We start from the raw sequence: 25,238 nt of genomic DNA, 5'->3' as shown, positions 1-25,238 counted from the left end.
AGGGGAGGGGGATAAGGGAGGGAGGGGAGGAGAGAGAGAGAAAATCTCTCCCACCTGCCCATAAATATTCAGGACATTTTGCTAAGCCATGGGTATAAAAAAATAGAAGTTAACGTAAACTTTTATTTCAGAGAGCTTTGAGAGTTATCGCATCTATTTTTATAGGCCAACAATTTAGTAAAATGACCTGAATATTCAGGGATTTGTGATTTTATCAGAGAAAGTACTTCATCTACTGACACAGACAAAAAGTCTTCAACATTTGATAAAAAAATATTTCAACTCAAAATTAGAGGGCTTTTGTTTTCAAAACAAGGACTCCCCACATCTCTATTTTGCCATTCAAAGCTTGTCATTTATCGACTAACCTGAAAGACTTCAGAATTCCAACCAATGCAATGACAATCACGACTCTACAAGACTGAAAAAACATGTCTCCTACCTCTAGGCAAAAAAGTGATGGACTAGAGGCACAAAATGAGAATCACATGTTCAGAAAGAGCCAAAGTGTGAATCTGCTTTCCTTGACTGTATTTATTATAAGGACTTATCTCCTGACAAAGAAGGGATAAGACTAATATGCAGTATGAGACACCCACTTTTGGATATGGTCAATATATGAATTTATCTTGCTTGACCACAGATAACTGTGACGAGGATTTCTTTTCTTTTCCTTCTTTCTTTCGGGGGAGGGAGAATGAGGAGGAGAAAAAATGCTTGATAACTGAAAAATAAACATTTTTCTTTAAAAAAGGAAGATGATTCTTGCTTTGTTGTCCTGTACATAATGGAAAGAATTAAGTAGCCACATGAAAGCTGTTGCAATAATCTGAGTCTGAATTGGTTAAAGATAAGAACCAAGGTTATAACTGTAGAAATGAAGGGAACAGAATAAATCTGAGAAAAATACATTTGTTTTCACAATTTCTGGTTCAATTTAAATCACAAGGGAAAGAGCAGCAAAGAATAAGTATCAAATTTCATGCTTTGTAGATCATTTGTTAGAAGTAATTATTTCATTCTAAATATTTAGTTACCTTCATTCTTAGAAGAAGAAGCACTATGAAGCTTTCCTCTCCAACCTTTGATCTTAGTGAAGTCATTGGTCTTCCCTGTTCTGGAAACAAAAGGAAATCCAGCATCTGAAAAAGAAAGAATTCAATAAATATTCAGTCACTAAAATTCCAATTACTTAACATCTCATTTGCTAAGATCCACACCATTACACATAAGACCTGATTTCATTTGTTTTTCAATAAACATAATCTTATATTCACATAATATGCAACCTTAGGCCTAAATAACAAAAATGGTGTTTGATTTTTCAAATGCTATTTACTCACCAGGAGAGCTAGGATTGGTTCCTCCAAGGTTCCAGAGAGGAAAGCTAGTAGCAGGAGCCAGAGGCAGCTGTACCCCCAAGTATTTAAGGTCAATACTCATTGTTGGGTCCACTGAGTTCAGTTTCAAACCCACTGCCAGAAATAACATAATATAGCATTATAAGTCATATTTCAAAAATAAATGTAAGTAAAAATATTACATTTTACAGATGACAAAACTGCCATGTTAAGTGACTTTGCCATGGCCATTCAACTAATAATACTAAATGGATCATCACATTAAGATATACTTGACACATTAAGAATTTCTAAAAGTTGGTAGAAATTTTCCAAGACAATTTTAATTTACATAATGTTCTATAAATAGCTGTTTTTCTAAGAGATGAAACCTTTAAGAAGCTATTACATATGCCAAGTGTCCACACAGCCAAACAAAAAGTGTCTCAAAAAATTGTAAAAAATAAAACTGGAATTAATAAGCCTAACTCTGAAGAACAAAGCCTTATTCCTGAGACTATTTGAAAATGCCTAACGTACAAAACAAAATTATGTAACTTCACATTATACAACATAAGCATTCAATCATGTCTTTTAAGGTTCCTACCAACAGGTGACCACAGAAGAAAATAAAAGAATGAGCTTTTCACCGGATTGATAACCAAGAGACCTAGATTCTAGCTGTAGCTGTGAGAATGTAAAATAAACAAGTGAATGAATGAAAGCCTATGCTCTCCAAGCCTTAGCTTCCTCATTTGCAAAATGAGGCGATTAAACAAGATGAACTCTACTTCTATAATAGTGGAGTACTGCACAGAAAACTGGACTTGGAATTAGGGAGATATGAGTTCAAATCTAGCCTCAGACATTTACTAGCTATGTGACCCTGGGCACATCACTTAGCCCCTGCCTGCTTCAGCTTCCTCATCTGCAAAATGGAGGTAAGAATGCAGCAGGAAGAGAATAAGGATTTATTCATTCCTACTATGTACCTGGTAACGTGCTAAGCTCTTTACAAATATTATCTCATTTGATCCCCATACACAAACCCAGTGAGGTAGGTGCTGTAATTACCAAGGAATCTGTCTTATGGGTGTGGTTTGGTTCAATTTGTGCAATGGGCATAGGGGAGTAGTAGAAAGGGCAAATTAAAAATATTTCTGACAAGGATGACAGAACATAATGATTAGCACTGGCTCATAAAATAGCAGCTCAAAAGAAAATGAGAGCCTGAAGAAAACATCAAATTCACCTAAATCAGATCACTCCAAGGGCTTTTATGAAGAAACCTGGAAGAGGACAACAAAGAAATATAAAATGGAACAGATTTGCCAGAAATGTTAAAGTGATCTACTATCATCTTTAACAAGAGTAAAAATCCCACATTTGGACTATTTCATCTTGATAACTCAATGCACTATATGAGGAAGCGTCAACAGCACAAAAGATAAAATTAGGAAGACAGGGTAGACCTGATCCACTATGTACGATGTATAGGAGAAATTTTTGTTGAAGATGATACTATTTCAAGGACACTCAGGAATCAAATGTCATGGCAGCTAGAGGAAAGACTTTTAAAAGAGAAAAGACCAGGCAGAATATTTAAAAAAAAAACCCAATAATAATAACAAAATATCAGCAACCAAGAATCAGTAATTACCCATTGATATCAATTCCTTTCTTAGTTTTGGAAAATTTTGAATGAATGAGAAGAAAAGATTTTTCACAGTCTACAGCAAACAACATATTCATAGTCACAAAACTGACAAAGAACATAAGATCTCACTGTGCCTTTTTATTGACATTTAAAAAAATTGACACCAAATTGCTGTCCTCAAACTCTCCACATGTAAGAGATCTCCCACAAATATGGTGATGTGACCACAGATAATGCTAATCAGTAATTCACAGAAAACAAACATCAAGCTATTATAAAACAAGGAAGAAATTTCTCTTCTAAGGCAGCTACTGCTATCTTGGAAGAGACTGTATTGATATGCCCATAAAGAAAAAAATTCCTATTGATATCCATATGCTCTTATTCAAAGATGGTACCAACACTATCTAGCCTACCAAAGACCCTTCAATTAAGTCCAAAATAATTTAAGAGACTGGTCACATTGCAAAAATAAGGCAGTATTTCCTAGGTTATAACTTAAACATGATGGGCTTAATGTAATATAATATGTACACACACAAGCACACATATGATTTTCATAATCTGAGTCCCTGCAGCTATTTTTTTTGATCCAAATTTGTGATCTCATAAGTGTACAGAGGTCTCTAGGGAGATACAGTCTTCTCACAGTGTTACTCAACAAAACCAGTCTACAACTTATAGTCTTGAGAGCTGCACTGGGCACTGAGAAGTTAAGCAACTGGCTCAGAGTCAAGCATTCAATATATGTATAAAAAGTGGAACTTGAACCCAAGGTCTTCCTGACTTGAAGCAGACACACTATTCACTACACCATACTACCTTCCTATTGAGTTGTATACAGAAGCAAAAGTCATCATAAAACAAAATTATTCACTCTACTTGAACACTTTCAAAATTAGTTCCCCTCTCCAATATTAGCATAGACACTTTGACATTAGTGTTTATGACCCTGTCCAGCATTACCAATGCCTTTATCACTCACTTGCATACAAAACATATTTGCTATTTATGGACATTTTCTTCTGCAATTTCAAAATATTTGTTTTTTTAATAACCATGAGCTTAAAGTCAAATATTAGTGTTAGATTATATAATAGAAGCAAATGAAAATTTAAAAATCGTGGTTAATATGAAATTAGAAGTTATTTAGCCTTTAAAAAAGTAACAAATGAGTTGATATCACATGTTCTCTTCACATACAAAAAACTTTGTATTTATGTTGAATAATGATGCAGATACTTAAAGCAGAGCTAAAATGATGACAAATGTATAAAAATCAAGATATAAAAGGAGTGTGTGTCAGAGATAATGGAAATACAATAACATGGATAGATCTTTATAAAATCAACCTGAGAGGGATTTTAAATCAAGGAAAATTTCAGTAACTCTGATGTGTTGGCAGAAATGTAAATGGCAATTTAAAAACCAAAACTAAAGTCTTTGTGAATACAATGAAAATCTCTTACCTTTGAAAAATAAATCTAAAGGCTTTCTATCAGAAATACACAGGTCACAACATAAAGTGTGGCTTTTCAGGTTGCTTTGACCCAAATGGAAAAAAAAAAAGGCGAAAAAGGGCATTAAAGGCTCTTATTCTGAGTAATGCTATAGGCAGCACATCTCAATTCTAGTAACTTTAACAAATGTGGATCTGGCAAAGTTACATCAGTTAACCATTAAAGAGAATACAGAGGAAGATGAACTCATCAAAGAAAATGATTTGAATATCAAAGCATCAAGAGAAGACTTTGGAAAAGGAATTAATGAGGCTCTTATAATATTTACATAACATCATCTTTATGATCTTTCAGAAAAACTCAAACTTGAAATAAAAGAGGACCTAGCATGCTATAATGGAATTTGGGAGTAGGGGAAATTATCCCCCACGAAAAAAAACACCTCCAAGACTACTAAAATTTGATTCAACAACAAGCACCTCCTATACATCACATACTACGCAAAGACCAAAAGGAAATACTGATTTGATAATATTACTTTTTTTGGGCCAAAAAGTTGAAATGGGAAGCTCACATGAACCAAGTTATATTATGCTACCATGTTTTGCTGGAAAATTACCTCCCCCCGCCCCAAATCCACATATCTTCATTCTTTGTTCACTCTAAGAATTAGCATAATTGAAATTATAACCTAAAGGCTGTTAAAAATAAGATACTTACGTTCAGATCCAGCCTCAGACACTTGACACATGTACTAGCTGCGTGACCTTGGGCAAGTTCACTTAACCCCAATTGCCCTACCCCTCCAGAAAAGATGATACTTAATTTTTCTAGTTTTTAATTTCACTTTTTAATGTGACATGCCACAACTTTTTTCCATTATTTCCTATGAACTGTTGGTTCCTGTTTTAATTGGATTCACTTTAAGTAATCTTTTCCAGTACCAGTTAGTTTCAGGGTGAAAAAAAAAAACCCAAGTACACCTTGGCGTTGTGTTTATCTACCCAACTGTAAAAATCTATAAACTATAGTATAAACATAAGCTATATATGGATGCAATAGAGATATATATAAGTTGACATCACATGTTCTTTTCACATGCCAGAAACAACTGATTATACCACATACCCAGTCAGCATTTAGATGGGTGCTTCTGAAAGACAATAAGATAGGCCCTGAATTGAGGAAGAAATCAAGCAGTATTCTGTTTGGGAAACTGAAATGTGCTTTTAATAATTCCAAACTGCTTGCAAGAGTAAATCCCTGAGACTAATATTCTCCTGGTGATGTACCACAGATGTAGATCATGGAATTTTAGAAGTACAAGTAACCCACAGGACAATAAAAATAAAAAAAAACAGCATGGACATACAGAAGTTAAAACATATTAACTAGAACAATATGCACTCAAGCAACAGCATAAAAGATATCATAAAGAGTAGGCTTGAAAGATTCTGTCATGAATTGGGAGTGAACACGCACTTTAAAGAACATAAGCAATACAGCAGTATGTTCATGTAAGTTATCATAACTAGGTATTGGTCTTATATGAATATAGTTAACAGTTTTATGAATATAACTACATATGCCTGCCCTAAGTTCTTATTAAGTATATAACCACCTGTGCTATCAATACCAGCATATTAGTTTATTGGACCCAAAACCCTTGGAAACTGATTATTTATTACATAATCCTTAAGTAGTCTGTCATGACTACCATAAAACCAAGCCATGCTAAGCCTAGGGTTACACCTTTGATCAGATTGATCCGGTGCAGCAATATTAAGCAATGTCTCTAATCTGGCTGTGGTATCGTAGAAGTCCACATTGATATGAGCCCTATAAGCAGGTAAGAACCAGAGCATGAGAGTCAAGCTTCTAGAGCATGAAGGAACTTATTGCAACTACTGAGACAAGAGCAAGGAGCATCTAACTTCCAGTCATCATTGTCTACAACTCTAGACCTAACTGCATAGAATTATTCCAGCCATCCATACTCCCAGACCACATGCCTTCCTTCACACTTTCCCCTTATCCTGAGGGCAGTAAAATTTGTCCTTTGGGTGATACTGATACCCAGCAGGCAATCTCTACATTTACTGTAGGAGAATTAAGAAGTTTCCTCTTTGTGACATGGAAACATGGACAGGAGCTTTTCCCTTCCTAGTAAGTAACTTAGTGCTTTATTATTGAACAGTATAGTATATTGGATATATCAGTTTAACTTGGAGTAAATGTCTAACAATTAAACATTTCTAACAATTAAAATTCACAGCACGTACCCACACAGAAATATAAGGCATGTCAAATATTGATCACTCTTATAACATCTTGAGCACCTGTACACAAGTAACCAATAAAAGAGCCTATGACAACATGACTGAAGAAATAAAAGGCATAGTGATCTGGCTCTGGAATCAGAGGACCTGGGTTTAAATCCCACCATTGATGCTTACTGCCTGTGTGACCTTGGGTAAATCACTTAACTTCCCTGGGCCTAGGTTTTCATCTGTGAAATAAAGAGGTTAGACTAGATGGCTTCTGAGGTCCCTTCTAGCTCTAGATCTTTAAGTCTATAAGATAGGCCTATGACATCTCCAGACTGCATATGGACAGCCTAATGCTACACCACTACCTACCCTTGATAGGGTAAGAATCAGAAGATCCCTGGTATATTGCGGCATATCATCTATTATTACAAAAACAAAAGGATAACAATTATACAAAATGAGAAAATATGGCAAAACTCTTTGCCTCCATGGAGAAAACATACCAAACAATGAAACTAGATTACCAAAGTAATTATTATCATCATTAAATTTATTATTAAAATAAAACCTTACTACTTTAGACTAAAAGGAAGCCAAACTCAAGTGAATAGTTAGTTAAAAAAATATTGAACTCGATCAAAATACTAAAAAAAAATACTGAACTAAATCAACTAGAGTTAACCAAGTCTTTAATTATGAACAGAAAATTAATACATAATAATCATAGACATAGACATAGGGCATACTTTCAAAGCACTTTAAAAAGATCGAGAAAAAAATTTCTATTTTTAAATTTTCTTACACTGTTATTTTATTTAGAAAATCCTTATTAAAAGTTAGTGTGATGATAACCTTTCAACAAGTTCCTGTCCAAAGTTTCACAAATTCAAAATTAATGGCAGTTTTTATTCTGCATCATTTCCCTGGCTGCACAATTTGCAGAATTTTATACCTAAGTACAAAATGTTAGCCACTAAAGAAATGAAAGACATGAAGTGAAATGTGTAAAATCTCCTTCAAATGCACCTATCAAGCAGAAAAGGTCCATCATTAATTTTAAAAGTACACTAGTACGTAATTACTACTTAAAGCTATTGGCAGGGCAGAGCTAAGATGGTGAAAAGAATGACACTCCAGATCATTCCTAAATATGAGGAAGTATATTTGTTGTCAGTTCTATCTAAATAGGTTTGGACAGGTGCATTATCAGAAGGCTGACCACCAAACAACAAAAGTTTTTTTTTGATCACACAGTCTACTAAGGTAGAGAAGTGTTGCGGTTATGATCTACATTAGAGATAAGAATACCTGCACCAACGATATCACAGATCTTTTGTCTCTATTTTAAAAATTATATCACTGAAAAAGAAGGAAAAATAAAATCATTGTTACAAAAGTATATAGTCAAGCAAAACAGATTTTCTCACTGGTCATGTCAAAAAAAAAAATCTTACTGTGTGCTCCAAGTCTTTCTTTCACCCCTCCATCAGGAGGTACATAGCACCTTTCATCATTAATCCTTTGAAATCTTGGATAGTCAGTAAACAGATTAGAGTCTCTAATTCTTTCAAAGTTATTTGTCTTTATCATATTCTTGTCTTTCTATAATTTGTTCTTTTGGTTCTATTCGCTTTACTCCAAATCAGTTCATATATATTTTTTTTTCAGGTTTCTCTGAAACCAGCCTGTTCATCATCTCTTCCAACAGAATAGTATTCCATCATGTTTATATACTTTAACTTGTTCAGCCATTCCCCAACTTATGAGCATCTCCTCAGGTTCTCACCTCAAAAAGGGTATATTTTCATACATCCTTATGGTCTGTTTTCCTTAGGGTTAACCCTTTAACTTATTCTACCCTTCCTCTTCCACTTTTCTACCATTTCCCTCCTATCGTGTGTGTGTGTGTGTGTGTGTGTGTGTGTGTGTGTGTGTGTGTGTCCCTCCTTTTATCAGTTCAGATGACAATGAGGTTCTAGTGTCAGTCACTCCCTCCCAAACCTTCCTTGTTTGGGTCAATATCTACTTGTGCACCCTGATGATATCAGATAATTTTCCCTAACTTTCTTTCCTTTATTTCAAACAACTCTGACCAGTGCATTCTTCTTCCTCTCTCATTCCATTCTTCTTTTAAGATCATCAAGACAACTCAACCACTCTTAGGCCTTCTGCCTATTTAAACACTATCACTTCTAATGACAAGGATCAGAGAAAACACATTTATCATCTCTCCATGTTTGAATGTAAGCAGTTTGTCCTTGGTTGGCCCTTAATCATAGTCATTCATGTTTACCTTTTCATATCTCTGTTGATTTGTGTTGAACTTCAAAGTTTCTACACTGCTCAGGTTTTTCTCATCAGGAAAGCTTAAAAGTCTTCTCTTTCATTAAAAGTCCTCTTTCTCCATATAGGATTTTACTCAGTTTTGCTGGTTAAATAACTCTTGGCTATAAGTCTCTACCCTCTGTCTTACGGAATATGGTATTCCAAGCTCTCCACTAATTTATGGAGGTAATTGCTCAATATGTGATCCTGACCATGTCTCTCCCCAATACTTGAATTCATTCTTTCTGACTTCTTGCATTATATTTTCTTTGTCCTGGCAGCTCTGAATTTGGACTGCAATGTCCTTGGGAGTGTCTACTTAGGAGTTTCAGGAAATGACCAGTGTATTTGTTATATTTCCATTTTACCCTCTGGTTCCGAGAAATCTGGACAGTTTTAAGACTTCTCGAAATATGATGTTTAAGCTCTTATTTTGCTCATGGTGTTCAAGTGGTCCAATGATTCTTAAATTTTCTCTTCTCCATCTCTTTTTCATGTCAATTCCTTTTGCTAATCAAATACCTCACAAAATTTCTTTTATTTTTTTCAGTCTTTGGACATTCTTTTTAATAGTGTTTCATGGAGTCACTGACTTCTATTTGGTCCATTCTAATTTGGTTTTGGTGCCTACTGTTCCAAGTTATTCGTTCCTTGTGTAATTCTTTCTTCATATATCATTAATTTTCCAATTTTTTTCCTCTAGCATTCTCTCTTCATTGGTAAAAAAAAAAAAATTTTAAATCTTTTTATTCAACACTTGCTTTATACATCTCTTTCAGAAATTCTTGTCGAATGTGTGCCCAAGTTGTGTTATTCTTTGAAGCTTTGCATTGCAATCATTCTCTTCTACTGGGTTGGTGTTTCAACTGTCCTTGTCACCACAATAGCTATTTAATGGTAGGATTTTTATTTTAATTTGTTCATCTTTCCAGCCTAGGTCCAGACTTTGAAACTGATATTAGGGCCAGGTTCTGGGTATTTATGGAGGGAAGGTCTAGGGGATATTCCTGTCACTGCTTTTGGGGGTACAGAGTGTTGTGTTGTGCAAGAATCTCAGAAACAGCTCAGGTCCAAGATCTTGTGAGCTTTCAATGGTTTCAAAGCAGTGTGATCCAGAACAAAGTCTGATTGCTGCCTCCTTGGTCTGAGATCTACAAGTTCATGACCTATGTTTGAAGTAGATTGCTGCTGGTCTCAAGCAACTGTCAGCCAAATGGGAAACTCTGTTGGTTCAGAGTTACAGAACTGCAGACTCCCCTTTGGTCTGGGATTCCTGCCCTGATTATTTCTCTAGAAGGATCCCTAGCTTCCTTTAAAATAGGGTTCTTTGCCTTTTTTGTGTCATGGATCCCTCTCATAATGCTTTTATTTTTATTTATTTAAATTCTGGGGGGAGTTAAAAGTGATTAACACCAGATGATAAAGGGTCTTGAGGCTGGATGTGAACTCAAGTCCTCCTGACTCCAGAGCTGGTACTATACTCACTACACCACCTAACTGCCTCTCACAATGCTTTTAAAAGCATAAAATACTCAGCATTTTAATTATATTGAAATATATCCTATAGGTAAGAAGACTACAATCACATGCAGTATAGCATCAAGTCTAATAAATACAGTAATTTCAAAATAGTAATGATCATAAACAGCATTTCTAGATATTGGCATCAACTATAACGTGATGAAAATATTTCATTTGGTAATAATAAAGTAACACGTGCCACTAATATTACTTTAGTTTATTGCCTACATTCACAATTGAAGGAAATGAAAAGAAGGAACAAGTATTTCTTCAGTTCCTACTACCTATCAGGCACAGTGCTAAGCATTTTACAAATATTATCTTATTTGATGCTCACAATGACTATTATTAACCCTATCTTACAAATGAGGAAACTGAGACAGACAGAAGTAACTTACCCAGGGTCACACAGATAGTGTCTGTGGCCATACTTGAACTCTGGACTTCCTGACGTAAGACCCAGCACTCCACTCATCCTACCACCTAATTGTTAAACTTCAATTAGAGGTTAGTGAAAATAAAGATATAATCCCCCTCCCTGAAACCTACCCTCCATGGACTGCAAGTTAAGAACACCTACCAGCTGTTAGTGCCATCTCACAGAAGACTACTTTGCACGTATTTTGTATTTAATTTTCTATATCCATACTGTATCCTCAGTCCGTACAATGTAGAATGCACTGTTTGGAAATTCTCTCCAAATGTTAACTGATCTAATTTCATCAGATGCTCACTTGTCAGTTATTAGTGTCAACAATATGCTCAGGGTTATGATCTAAAATAAGAATCCTTAAGCTTTACATTTTCACCTTTTTTTTTTAACTTCTGGCAGGAAAAAGACCAAACACCTTATTAAACCAGTCAAAGCTAATGAACAACTATCTCCTCCCTCCCTCTCCCTTTCCCCTTTTTTCCTTCCTTCTTTCCTTCCCCCCTCCCTATTTTTCCCCATGCTGGAAGTGCAACAGGGGATTCATGGACTGGACTCCATTACTTATCAGCAAGAAAGCTTTGAGCTACTCCCTTTCCACCTTAGGTAAGTTTGCCTCTCTTTAAAAGGTAGCAAATATCTGATTGGCTTTAGCTTTAGGCAGCTCAGAATTCTTGAGGTCAAATGATCTACCAGCCTCTGCCTCCTCTAGAAGCAGATACTGCAGGGATTACAGGCTTACACTACCATGACTGGCTAGATTTTTATTCTTATAAGCAAGCTAAGAATTTCTTTTTTTTCAAATCAGTTTGCATTTCTACTAATAAGCAGAATTACCAGATCTATCAATGATTTAAAACATGCCTTCACATAAACGCAAAACATTCTTGGATAATGTCCAAGTATTCTATGTTGCTTACTTTATTTCCATCTATGACATCACTTCTCTTTTCACCTCAGAATGTTTTGCTGTCCTCTCTCTCAGCTCTGTTTTCACAATCTGTATCAACACTCAAGATGCTATGAACAGTTGTTTCTGGCATGTGAAAAGAACATGTGATTGATCAATCACTCATTTGCTACTTTTCTAAGGAACTTCTAACTGTACATCATTATTATGCTTTTTAATGTTTTCATGATTCCATGAGATGTTTGAACAGAAGTGTTTGGTTTGTACTAATTTAAGTTAACAAAAAAATATATTCTAATTGCAGAAGAAAATGTACAAAAACAAGAGCAACAGTTGGAGACAAACACTAACTTAATGACGCAGGAAGGGACTGATGTTTGAGAAGGCATTTATGTTTTAAGTTGTCAGTCAATTGAAAGAATTTCTTTGTCTTAATGTTTTGTTTCCCTACACTAACTTGTATATCCTCAACTCAGGAAGACCTAACTTTAAGTCTCACCACCATCTGCCATATATTGGCTGTTTAACCCTGGGCAAATCAGCTGTAGAACATGTGTTGATATGCATTGGTAAAGTAAATTTCCTCAACAGGAAATCCCTAAACATATGCAACCACACATCTAGATTGGAAAAAAAAAAAAGGCAACTATCACAAGTATAGCCACTCATATAATGAATATTGATAATGAGGATTCTCTGTACAAATTAAAGGTACCTTTATTTTCTAATCTGATATAAAAGGAAATACAAGTTAAAATACCTATAGAAAGATATGAGCAAAAAGAAAGCAAACAATATTACTAAAAAAAAAAATTTTAACACTGTGTTCATTAGCATACATTAAAACAGTGCACATAAATGAGCTAAATCAGCCTAAAAAAGAATTTGTACTGATTGGATTAAATGACTAACATTTATGTAGTACTCATTTTACAAAAAGTTCTACATAGAAAATCATGTTTGATGATGACGACAATGATGATGATGATGATGATGATAGCTAACAAATTCCAGGCACTGTGCTAAGCACTTTACAATTAATTATTATTTCATTTGATCTTCACAACTACCCTGGGGGCAGATGCTATTATTATCCCCATTTTACAGATGAGGAAACTATGGCAAACAGAGGTTAAGTAACTTGCCCAGGGTCACACAGCTAGTTAAGTGTCTGCAGCCACATTTGAATTCAGGTCTTTTTGACTCCAGGCTTGGCCCTCTATCCACCATACACCTAGCTGCCAGAACAAATATTATTCCCAGCATAGAGATAAGGAAACTGAGGTTGAAAAAAGACAAAGTGATGTGCCCAAGGTCACAAAGAGTTAAGTGATAATGCTAATACTCAAATACACTGGTCCACAAAGATAAACACTTTTAGTGAAAGGTTAGAGACAAAATCTAATTCACAATATACTTTCTAATAATAAAAATATAAATACAACACATGGAAATTTTTCAACTTGGTGCAGAACTTGCTCAGAGGAAAATGCATAGTCCTAAATGCTTGCATTAGTGAAAAAGAAAAAACCAACATAATAAATTGAACCTACAAAGGAAATAAAGTAGGAGACAAAAGAAAAAGGATAACTAAACCAAAGGTTATTTCTATAAGAAATTAATCAATTCTATTAATTATTTAACAAAATAAAAAAGGAAGAATTTTATGCAAGAGAATATTATTATTTTGTCTACTTCATTTAAGAATTCTTTTTTTAGAACTATAGTAACTACCCCCTCCCATTCCTACTTACCTTCTTGAAGACCAGGATGGATCACTTGTTTATGCCTCAAGGACTTCAAATCTTCTAACAACTCCTGTTCCAGCTGGCAAATCCTTGCTCTGCAACCTACTCAGAAAGTAGAGAGATTAATAGAATAAAATCTATGTCATATACCTCAACATTTCAAATATTATGATACTGTCAGTTTGAGTACCCCCTCAACTGACGGAGTACAATTTCACTACAACTTAGCAGATAAACTTTTGGGATTGTGGTAGACAAATAATTTATCACACAGAAGCCAAACTAGTTATAGAACTTCTTCAAACTTAGCTAAACTAATCCTCTGAAAACAGTCCATCACTGGGCATTGCTTGGCTCACCAGGCAAGAATCAAACCCCAGGCCTAAGTAAAGAAATGTTCTGAGTGGACAGGGAAGATTCTCAGACAGTTTTTATTTCAGCGATGACCATGAGTTGTGCTAGGTCCTTAGAGCTGGGAAGATGTTGCATAAACGCATACTAGACAAAGAAAATCCTGCATTGTTAGTACTTAGAGACCTGGACTTGGAATCTGGAGTCCCTTAACCTTTGTTTCAATTTCCTCATCTGTAAAATGAGAATAATAATAGCATCTACCTCCCTGAATTGTTGTAAAAATAAAACAGGATAGTTTTAAAGTGCTTAATACAGTGCCTGAGACATAGTAATTAGCATTTAATAAATGTCTGTTATCTATAATCTACTTACTTCCAGAGACAAATCATACCAGTATTTCTGGCTTTTATACTACTTCAATACCTGGATCACTGGTGGCAGACTCCTGAAGACCGGTGGGTTCTTCAACTGCTCTATCAACTGTGTGAATGTCCAGAGCTTCCTAAATACAGGATTTCAAATCAACATTAAGAGCTTAAAACTGAAGTAAAGTAGGTGGGTTACGTGTAATACCAGATTCATAGTTAACTGACCAATTATTATGTCATAACACTATTATAAATACATATTTTAAAATATGCTTCAATTTCTTGGGGGCAATAAAGTTGGGATCCATACTACAGTAGCCATTTCAACACTATGATGAAGTGGGAACAAGAAGAAAACAGTGATGGAATTCAGTATCACAGTAGTCAGCAAGAGAACAGAGCTGATGATGGGAGGATTATGAAGGGAACCAAAAGGAGGAGCCAGAGAAAAAAATCACTTTGGTTATACTACTGTGGAAAATCAATTTTATATAAATCAGTTAAAGGGAATAAACTTTGATTACAGAGACAATCTTTGGTTCTCAAAAGGTGCGTGGGCCTTATTTTTAAAAACACTGAATGAAAGTGTTTTCACTTTATGAAAGTCTCTACAGATTTAATGCCAATAAATGAAAAAGTACGAATTCTACTTTCAATTAAAGCAAAAATCACTCACACTGATTTAAAATAGGATTTATCTTTGAAGTTCTTGTAATGAAATTTCCAAGAAGGGTAATAATAGGTGCTAACATTTTAAAAAGATATACTTCAGGAGGACTCTAGTGGTTTCAGTGATAACAACTATGATTTCTAGGTACATTACCAATATAGAGTGAAAGCAAATCATTATAATTCTTCCCATATGACCTAAAAAAATGCTAAAAGTAATAAACTTACCTTTGATGCAAAGGAAACAAAAAGGACACCATCTACATCTTCAAGATCTGGTTTCACATCTGGAAAGGCATTCCCAGGTGCCACAGGGGTAGTTTTGTTGGCTGTTATAGATTTTCCTGTACTTTTAGGTGGCCTCCCTGCCTTGGAGAGTTTAAATTTTCTGGGCCTTCCTCTCTTTCCTGGAACACTTGGAGTGACATTCTGAGTAGCAGTGGAGGCTTTTGTAGCCCCTGCAATTTTTAACACAGTTGTTCTCTTTCTGCCCAAGTCATCTTTTTCTGAAAAAAAATCTCCATCTAAGCTTTTAGGATTAGTGCTAAGTATTTTTGACGTGCTAATGTTTTCACTCAAATCAGGATATTTCCAATCAGGATCTTTAAGACAGGAGTATTTCTGTGGTGCTCTGAGCTCTGGTGGCTGTTTCCTAAGTTCTTTCTCTACTTCCCTGGATAAGCAGAAGCTAGATTTCCTGGAATTCTCCAAATATGCAGGCATATAGTCTAATTCAGTCAATACAGGAGACCTCTCTTTCCGACTTTGAGAAAACATATTTTCAGGTAGCTCAGAGATCTTTACTGTGCTTTTAGTTACAGCACAAGGTTCTAGATAGACCACTGGCATCTTGCCACTATCCAGTTTTAACATTTTGGCTTTAGCAACACCTGATGGGCTACTGAGTGGCCGTTTGGCAGAATAGTCAACATCTGAGTCATCTATTTCTTCATGACGCCTTAGTTGTTTCTCCAGTATGGGTTCATCATCACTGTTTGAATACACATCAGTTTCTTCATCAGTGTCTTCTTGCTTTACTGTAACTCCCTCAGGGCACATACCAAGTTCATAGTCATATTCATCTAGGGGTTCTTCTTTAATAACCACATTAAAGTTTTCATTTGGGTCTAATGGTGATGCTACATGAGAGTTGTCTTCAAAGCTACTGGCAATAGGACTAGAGGGAAAAGGAAAAAAAGCTGTAATTATATACAAGAAATATAAAAGGAAAAAAATCTCAAGATACTGCTGGGGACAAAGTCATATCCATTCTTAAAGTAATATGCAGAACTGTGTAATTAAGGTTCTATGAAGTATTCAGTCAACAATAATATCCTACAACATATTTCTATCAACTATGTGATATCCATTAAAGAACAAACTTTTAAAAATAAATCAATCTTCTTGCTCTCCCCTAAGTGGAAAAATACATTACTGAAATCAGCTCACCTATTTTCCTAATGATGCTTTAACTGATCTCAAGATTGGAAGAAAGATAAATAACTCTCATCCAATTTAAAACCTAGAAAGCAATTATCTGCTTATCAACAGGTAAAAGCAAACTGACTTTCAACACATCGAAAAATAATGGTAAACATTAGGAAGGGCCTTTAAATGTGCCAGCTAATTTTATACATTTAAAATAAATGCATAATGCAAAAACAGTGTCACTAGATGGCTTTGGTTTAAGTTTCCTCAGCTACAAAATAGGGATAATAACAACACTGACCTCAGAGCACTGTTCTGGGGATCAAATGAGATAACATATATAAAGTGTCTTGCAAACTTTAAAGCTATTATTATTTCATGGCACAAGAGTTTATTCACATTTATATAATTTACAAAGCATTTTCTTACAAGATGAGTCAATACAATAGTACAAGTATCACCCCCACTTTACAGTTGGAAACTAAGGCTTAAAAAGGTAAGGAAAACTTTTGCCAATAGTAAAAAGCTAAAAGTGTAGCATCAAGCCCAGGGATTCTGACTTTTCTTTTTCCTATATTTGTGGATTATACTGATACAGTGATATAGTGATATCATACTGTTGTTTATTCCTTCAATCATGTCCTACTCTTCCTGATTTCATGGATCATGGCATGCCAGATATCGTACTACCTCCTCTTACAGTTACATAAAAGATCTGAGGTTTCACACTAAAATAGCACAGCTGAAATTAGATTTTTCAAATCAGGCACATCCAAGCAACTGCCTAACTTACCAAGCTGGTCTTAGAATAAAACATTTCAAAATCAGAACCTACCACAGAGTTACATCTTAACTGCACCTTTCTCAAAAATTCCTATCAGTGACAGAAAGTCAATAAAGGCCAATTAAAAGTGGGCTTCTCTGTTAAAGCTGGAAGAGGGGAAAAAAGAACATTAAGAGTAGTTTTTATTAACAGCTAAAAGCTTCCATGATTTTCTCTTGATCCAAATAAGGAAATTTTTTTTACATTTTCTAAAAATCTGCTAAAATATGCTTTTATGAAGTTTAAAAGAATTCTTTGAAATGCCTCTCTCTGGGGAACAGAGACTATCACTTTCCAATTAGTGACCCCCCCTTAATTAAAAATATTTTTTCAAATACAGAATACAAAATCAAACTATGAATCTAAGTATGAATCTAAAATCCTGTCTTGCAGATCCAAGGATTACACTAAATTTAAACAAGACTATATTCACAATTGTAATAATTGGAAAGATCAAGAATTAAGAAAATGGATGGGAAAACCTACCCTGGGTCAGGTAAGAGGTTTTCAGATGGGTTTTATTTCAGGGATTCACAAAATGCCAGAGTAGGAAAGGACCTACTAAAGGTGACTAGCCTAACACATGAATGACTAAGATTTCCCTCCACAATACATCTGACATTTGGGCATCCAGCCATTGCTTCAAGACCTCAAACAAGTCAGAACTTGCTTTCTCCTAAAGCACTCTTTTTTCCTATATCAAACCTAAATGTATTTCTTCACAAATTCTGCCTGTTCTTAGTTTTTCCCTCTGGGACAAAGCAGAACAAGTCTAGATCTGGCTCAATATTCTAGACCACATATTGTATCATGGACTCCTTTGGCAGTCTGATGAGAAGCCTATGGATCCCTTCTCAGAATACTGTTTTTAAATATATAAAACACAGAGAATTACAACAGAAATCAATTGTATCTAACTACAGTTATTAAAAAATAAATTTAAGTTCATAGACCATTGGTTAAGACTCCCTCGTTTTAGACAATCAAGGTATTTCTAGATCTTCACTGATATCTACCCTCATGTTAGTTATTTAGCCTATACTTAAGATACTTGTAAATTTGATAAGCATACTACAGAATCACAGATTTGGAGGTGAAAAACCCTATAGCAGTCATGTAGTCCAATCCCTACATTTTATGAGGGAGGAAACTAAAGCAGTGTAGTTAAGTGATCTGCAGAACTGAGACGTGAACCCAGGTTCACATCCCACAATCTAGTATTCTACTGCACCACATACCTTTATCATTCTAGCACTGATTTTTTTTAAAAACTAAATGGAATATTGCCAAGACCATATCCCTAAGTTATTCTACTTCAAACCTCGATGACATTAAACCATTAACTACTATTTGGGAAAAAGAAGCATCTGTATTTGCTCAAGAAGGAAGATGAATGACCCAAACAGTTCACTGAGGAAAGAGATCAAGTGAGAAAAGCTGATTTTTTCCAGGGTATATCTTTATTGTTCCCTGACAGAGATCATATTTTGGGGATACAGCCTATATTCAGATCAACAGCATATATACATACTTTCATAAGAATGGGTAAAAAATATTAAAGTGTTTAAATTACCTATATTGAAGGGTTATCAAATTCTATAATCTTTTAAAAGTGGTTATCACCCTACATTCCCAAATTTCCAAAAGAAAGAAAAGGAAAGGAAAAAAAAAAGGAAAAGGAAAAAAAAGAACTAAAACTTAGTATGTTTTTCATACTTCTGGGAGTCAGACCTTTACCAGCACCAATGTGGAAGCATAAAAGGGGAATTGAGTCAGAATTTGTAGAGAAAAGTCTAGATAAAGTCAAAATAGAGGGGGCAGACCCAGAATCAGAGTATGGTGATAACCAACAAGTGTTTCCCATTTTGGTTTGGTTTCTTAAATTTTTTGTAAGAGATGAGGGTGGCGGAGGTAGAAAATGCCTTAAAATCTTCAATAACTACTTAGTGTCCCCAACTTAAGGGCAATAAGTTGGCATCAATTCAGCAAATCTGAAGAGTAATTAAGCATTTTTCTCCCATTAAATTTACTCCTATTACTAACATAATGACGTTCTAGTATTCAAAGTTTCTCTGATTACTCACATAAGAACAAGTAACTTATAAAAACAAGTAGCTCTGCTACATAGGTGTAGTTTAGAGGGAGTTGAAAGCAGGGCTAGAACTATATACACAAAGACTACAGCAACATAAATGAAAATAATGCTGAAAGGCAGCTGAATTTTAATTAATTGTAAAAACCAATTTTGGTCCCAAGGAACATCTGATGAAACACAGCCCATCTCTTGATACAGAGTGAGGCATTACATGATGCAGAATGCTGCAGAAGCTGCCAGATTCACTATGTTGGTTGTTTTCACTTATTTTGGAAATACTGTAACGGTAAATCAAAGGGCAACAATAAAACTTTCCAACAACAAAAATGCATCTTTGCTTAACTGACATAAATAAATCTTCTTCAATTTACTGCAAAGGTGAAGCTAATGTGTTAAAGAAAAACCCTAAATCTTGTGGCAACCCCTACATTATGCACCCCTAGAGCTACAAATTCACAACCCTGTCTTTCACTGAAGCAAAAAAAGTGGAAACCTGGATGACATTTACAATGATAGTGGGTAGGATGAAGAGAAGAAAGAGAAGGGGCAGGAGATAAATGGATTATTGAAAGTCACTAGCACAAAAGATAAAACAGTGCAAAATGCAAAACGCAGTTCATGACTAACATTTTTCAAAGACAAGTATGTCTTCACCATCCCTCTGCTCTTGCTTCAAGGCCATGGCAATTTGCTTATTTCCTAATGGAAAGAACACCGGATTTGGAGTCAGAAGATTTAGATTCAAATCCTGAGTCCATTATTTGCTACCTATGTGACACAAAGCAAGTCACTAAATGGAGCCAAAGGTCCCTTCCTGTTATAATTCTATTATTACATGATTTTACCTTTCTGAACCTCAGTTTACTCATCCAGTTAATATTAGATGGCCCCTATATAGAAATCTATTCCAGCTCAAAATACCATGATCTATCTTTCTTACGTAATAATTTCAATTTTGTTAGGATATTTTGGTGGTATCCTATTTCTTAAAATTCAGAATTCACATTCATGACTATTCCTTCATCTCCAAATGGCTTGATATAACTTCTAATATGGAGTGTTTTTGCAACAATTTGGCTAGCAGCTGTTGTGGGGGTAAAAGACCAACACAAGCCCAACAACAAGAACGCTGCCAGCACAAGTTCTTTGATCTGCTTTACTAAGGAAAGCAATGTTAAGGTGTTAACAATCTTACTTTAATCCAACTTACGCATATAAACTCACTTAGTTCGAGAGAAATAGCCAGCAAACCGAACTTCAGAGCAAGTACAAACAAATTACAAAGTTCGGGCAGTACTCAGGAGTTTTGGGGGCTGATTTTAAGTTTAACACCTCTGATTAAAGGGACAATTTTGGAGAAACCTAGGAAGACTCATCTGAAATGACAAAGAATGAAGTAAGCAGAACAAGGAGAACTATTTATATAACAACAATACTTTGTAAAAAGAAACTTGAAAACTATGATCAACTCAATAACCAAATACCATTTCAGATGATGCATAATGAAGCATACTATCTACCTCCTGACAGAAAGATTATGTACTCAAGCATACAGACTGAGATATATTTACAAAGACAATGAGGGAAACTGTTTTCCTTAACTACACATATTTGTTGGCAAGGATTCTGTTTTTCATCCAAAATGTGGAAGAGAATGGCAAGTTTATGACATTAAGAGTCATCTTCTAATATATGTGGTAAATATATGAATAAGTAGTTCTCAAAAAATGAAACTAATTAGCATTAGCACATGAAAAAACTGTTCAAAATAGCCAATAATTAGATAAATGCAAACAACTCAGAGTACACCTAATAACCAATAAAATTGGAAGAGATGATGAAAGATGAAAAAAATCAATATTGGCAGGGTTTTGTAAAACAGGAAAGTCCTTACAATACTGGTAAAGTTGGACCAGTTGTAAAGCAACGTGCAATTATACCACTAAGTTACAGAAATTGCAAGTCCTTTGACACAATGGTCCCACTGCTGGGACTATACATCAAAAACAACAAGGAAAGGAAAAAAAAATCTATTTTAAGAGTAAAAACCTAGAAATAAATGAGGCTCATCATCAATTGGGAAAAGTCTAAACCAAATTATTATTTATGTATGGGATATGAACGCAAGACAACGAAATATTAAAGTATTACAAGAAACAACACACAAGAATTCAAAAACTATGGTAAGTTATATGAAGTGGTACAGAGTAAAAAGAACATTACCAAAATAATAAATGTACATAATAATTACAATTATATAATTAAAAACAACAGCAGGTTGTACAGACCCTGCCTTAGCTTAAAAAGGTCAAGGTCTCCCACTGCATCTAAAGCTATCTCCAGTTGTCCTGATCTAAATCTTGCCACTTGCCAGGTGACTCTGGGGGAGAAGGTGAGGCTGGTGACTTTGCAAAGCCCACCTCACTTAAAAAGTCCAGTTCACTTGCATGTCATGGCATCACCTCCCTGATGTCATGGTCCTCTTCAAGAAGGAAAGACAAACAACCAGGACCCCTTGCAGGAGGGCCAAAGGATTTCCAGCCAGCAGAAAAATGTAGAGGAAAACATCCTTTGCATGTAGAGGAAATCCTTTAGTGCTGCAAGCAGCCCAAGAACTGAGCCACAGGCCTGAGCTAAGGTCTTTAACAGGTCTCAGTCTGACTGAGGCAAGGCCCATTCAATGATCAAGGCTAGGTAAGAAAAGAGGCAGAGAGAGAATGGCCTCTTTTACCTAGTTAAAAAAAAAAAGTCAAACTGAGAGGGAAACCCCACAGGGTTTCTGGCCAAAATAAAAACAATAGCTATTTACATTCACTCTGAGCCTGTCAGGGCCCAAAACAGTGCCTATTGTTGGCCAATCAGTGAGTGCCAGAGTGATTTGTGTTTAAGACATTGGTCCTCAAGAAAAAAATCTTGCAGTAGACCCGGTATCTTGCAGACCTCCCACTGGGTGACGTTTCAGTGATCAAAATTTACATTTCTTTGGGCAGTAAGGGTATTATACCCTGGACAGAGGGAAAATGAGGAAGGCAGGGGAAAAGAAGGAAGGAAGAGGGAGGAGAGATGAAAGGAAGGGAAGAGAAGGGACGCTTTACTATAAACTGAGGATACTAAAAAAAAAAGTCCCATCCTCCTGGAGGATACAAAATGTACGCAGGCATTTTAAAGGAAAACAGTAGCAACTGAAAGGAGGTGAAGAAGAGAAGAAATAAAGAAACACCTCATTTAACAGATGAGATGTGAGCTGACTTTGGGGGGAAGCTATAGGAATTTCATGAACCCATATAATTCTAATGATTTTCTCAGTCGGTATCAACACTATTTCCCTCCTCACCGCTACCTCATAAATACTTAGCTTCCTTCAAAGTACAACTCAGGTGCCACTTCCTACAGGAAAAAAATAATATAATGTTTGTGTTCCAATAAATGTAAGCTCCTTGAGATAAGTGGCTATCATTTTTATCTTTGTATCTGCAGCACTGAGTATAGTGCTTGGCATATAGTAATTAGTAAGCTTTTGTGGAATTGATCTTGCTGCAACACAACAGTGGAAAGTGTGATGGCCTTTTCAGTCAAAAAAAGTGGTTCAAATTTTACCTCTGATACCCATGATCACATAGTCACTGGTTCTTAATACAGTGCCTGGCACACAGTAGGCATTTAATAAATGATTATTCGTTGACTGACTAACCCTTAACCTCTATGCATTTGTTTTGGCATCTACAAAACGGTGGTAGTCCTTGTAGTACATACCTCACAGCATTGCATGAGGCCCAAGTGTCATCAGTTTTTGTGTTAGAAGAGACCCGAAAATAAGAACACGAGAGACTGCCTTGGCAAGGTTACACAGTCAATGAACAAATCTAGGTCCTCTGATTTCAAATCTGGTGCTCCTTTCACTTAAATTACTACTGTACAGAAAGAATTTCCTAAAAATTACTCAAGTAGAATAATAGGTTACCTCCAAAAAGAGTTATCACTTATCACTCACTGGAGGCCTTAAGGGTAAAGGCTAAATAAATGGTAATGAATAGAGAAAGTTGTACAGCAGATTTACTTCTTTAGGTATCTGTCGCTGAAATCTCTTCCAACTCAAGAGTCCATGATTAGTGACCTTCAAGTATGTACGTATACAAGGTATGTATGTATGTATGTATGTATATGAGGTATAGTAAAATAATACTTCCTACTAGTATAGAGTTAAAAGAAAAAAAGGGCAGCTACATTGCCACTTACATAGAATCTGGGAGCTAATGAGAAAACATCTGATACAGAATTGCCCTGTGAATATCAAAACATTTGTATCAACACTTTTTGCAATAATAAACAGTTAACAAAATATGTGCCCATTAATTAGGAAACAGCTAAATTTTGGTATATGAATATAATAGAATGTGATTGTGCTATAAAATTATGAGTACAAAGAATTTTGAGAAATATGACTGAAGTGGTACAGAGTGAAGTAAGCAGAATGAAGAAATCAATATACAGTGATCACAACACAAATTAAAAAAAAAAACACTAAGAGGAAGCACAACAAAAAATGCATTTAATATAGCATGACCAATCTGGGACCCAGAAGTGATATAAGAGGAATACAAGCGCAGAACTGTGAATATACTATTACCAGACAGTTGCTGTGTCCCTTGGATTTCCTTACAGTTTTCTTTAGTATAAGGGAAGGCTCAACTGAATAGCGGGATGAGGGGTTAGAGAACATAAAAAGAAATGACTAATACAGGAAATGATGAAGGGCAGTGGTATCAAACTCAAATAAAAACAGATCCCTGATTGCTTCTGTTGACCTAGAAAACCACAAATTAACATTATTTACATTGTACTGTACTTTTGTTTACTTTGTTAAACACTTTCCAGTTACATTCTAATATAGTTCGGGCAGTACTCAGGAGTTTTTTGGGCTGATTTTATGTTTAACACCTCTGATTAAAGGGACAATTTTGGAGAAACCTAGGAAGACTCATATAAAATGACAAAAAATGAAGTCAGCAGAACAAGGAGGACTATTTATACAATAACAACACTACTTTGTAAAAAGAAAACTTGAAAACTATGATCATCTCAATAATCAAATACCATTTCGGGTGACCCATAATGAAGCACACTATCTACATCCTGACAGAAAGATCATGTACTCAAGAGTACAGACTGAGATATATTTACTAGACAAAACCAATGAGGGAAACTGTTTTATTTAATTATACGTATTTGTTTCAAGGACTCTTTTCCTTTCTTTTAGAATGAGGGGCAGCAGATTTTGGTTAACTGAAGAAAAAAAAATTTTTAAATGGTTCATGTAAACACAAAAATTATAAATAAAACTCCAAAATAATATTTTTGTTTTCAAGAAAGTAGAGCCCTATGCAAATCTGAAGAAGGAACCCATAGAAAGAAAAACTGGAGATGCTAAAAAAAAAGGAGGGGAAGGGAATAAATTCATGAGTGATAAAGAGGAAGGAGCACTGGATTTGGTGTTAAAGAACATTGGTTCAAATTCTAGCTCTATTTACTACCTTGGAAAACTCCATAGGTATTAGCTTTCTCATCTGCAAAATGAGGAGTTGGATTAGATGATTCCCAAGATGCCTTTCAGATCTAAATCCTACAATCTCTTTTGAGTGAAATGGAAAGGAAAAAGAGTTAATTTTTAGGCAAGCTGTTTCCCCTTCCTAGATGGGAGAAAAACACTTAAGAAAGAGATGTGGAAACATAAACACACACAATGGTAAAAGATAAAAGCAAATAAATGAGCTAATAATCTATTGTTTTTTGTTCTATCATTTGCTGATGAAGATAAGGAACTGGATGAATAGATATAAGAT

General features: G+C 35.2%; 1 protein-coding gene across 2 annotated transcripts in view; it reads right to left on the bottom strand.

Annotated features, from left to right (window-relative positions):
• Positions 1–25,238, bottom strand: part of MGA (MAX dimerization protein MGA) — a 95,212-nt gene that overhangs the window by 59,215 nt on the left and 10,759 nt on the right. For both annotated transcript variants that reach the window (XM_036734255.1, XM_036734256.1), the window contains exons 3-7: positions 15,281–16,229; positions 14,439–14,517; positions 13,668–13,763; positions 1,344–1,475; positions 1,038–1,142 (exon numbers count right to left, since the gene is read on the bottom strand). In XM_036734255.1, coding sequence (XP_036590150.1) covers positions 1,038–1,142; positions 1,344–1,475; positions 13,668–13,763; positions 14,439–14,517; positions 15,281–16,229 — 1,361 coding nt within the window. The remainder of the gene's footprint in view (positions 1–1,037; positions 1,143–1,343; positions 1,476–13,667; positions 13,764–14,438; positions 14,518–15,280; positions 16,230–25,238) is intronic.

The sequence above is a fragment of the Trichosurus vulpecula genome, chromosome 8, assembly GCF_011100635.1.
Source record: "Trichosurus vulpecula isolate mTriVul1 chromosome 8, mTriVul1.pri, whole genome shotgun sequence".
Classification (NCBI taxonomy): domain Eukaryota; kingdom Metazoa; phylum Chordata; class Mammalia; order Diprotodontia; family Phalangeridae; genus Trichosurus; species Trichosurus vulpecula.
This window is presented reverse-complemented; position numbering and strand designations above follow the sequence as displayed.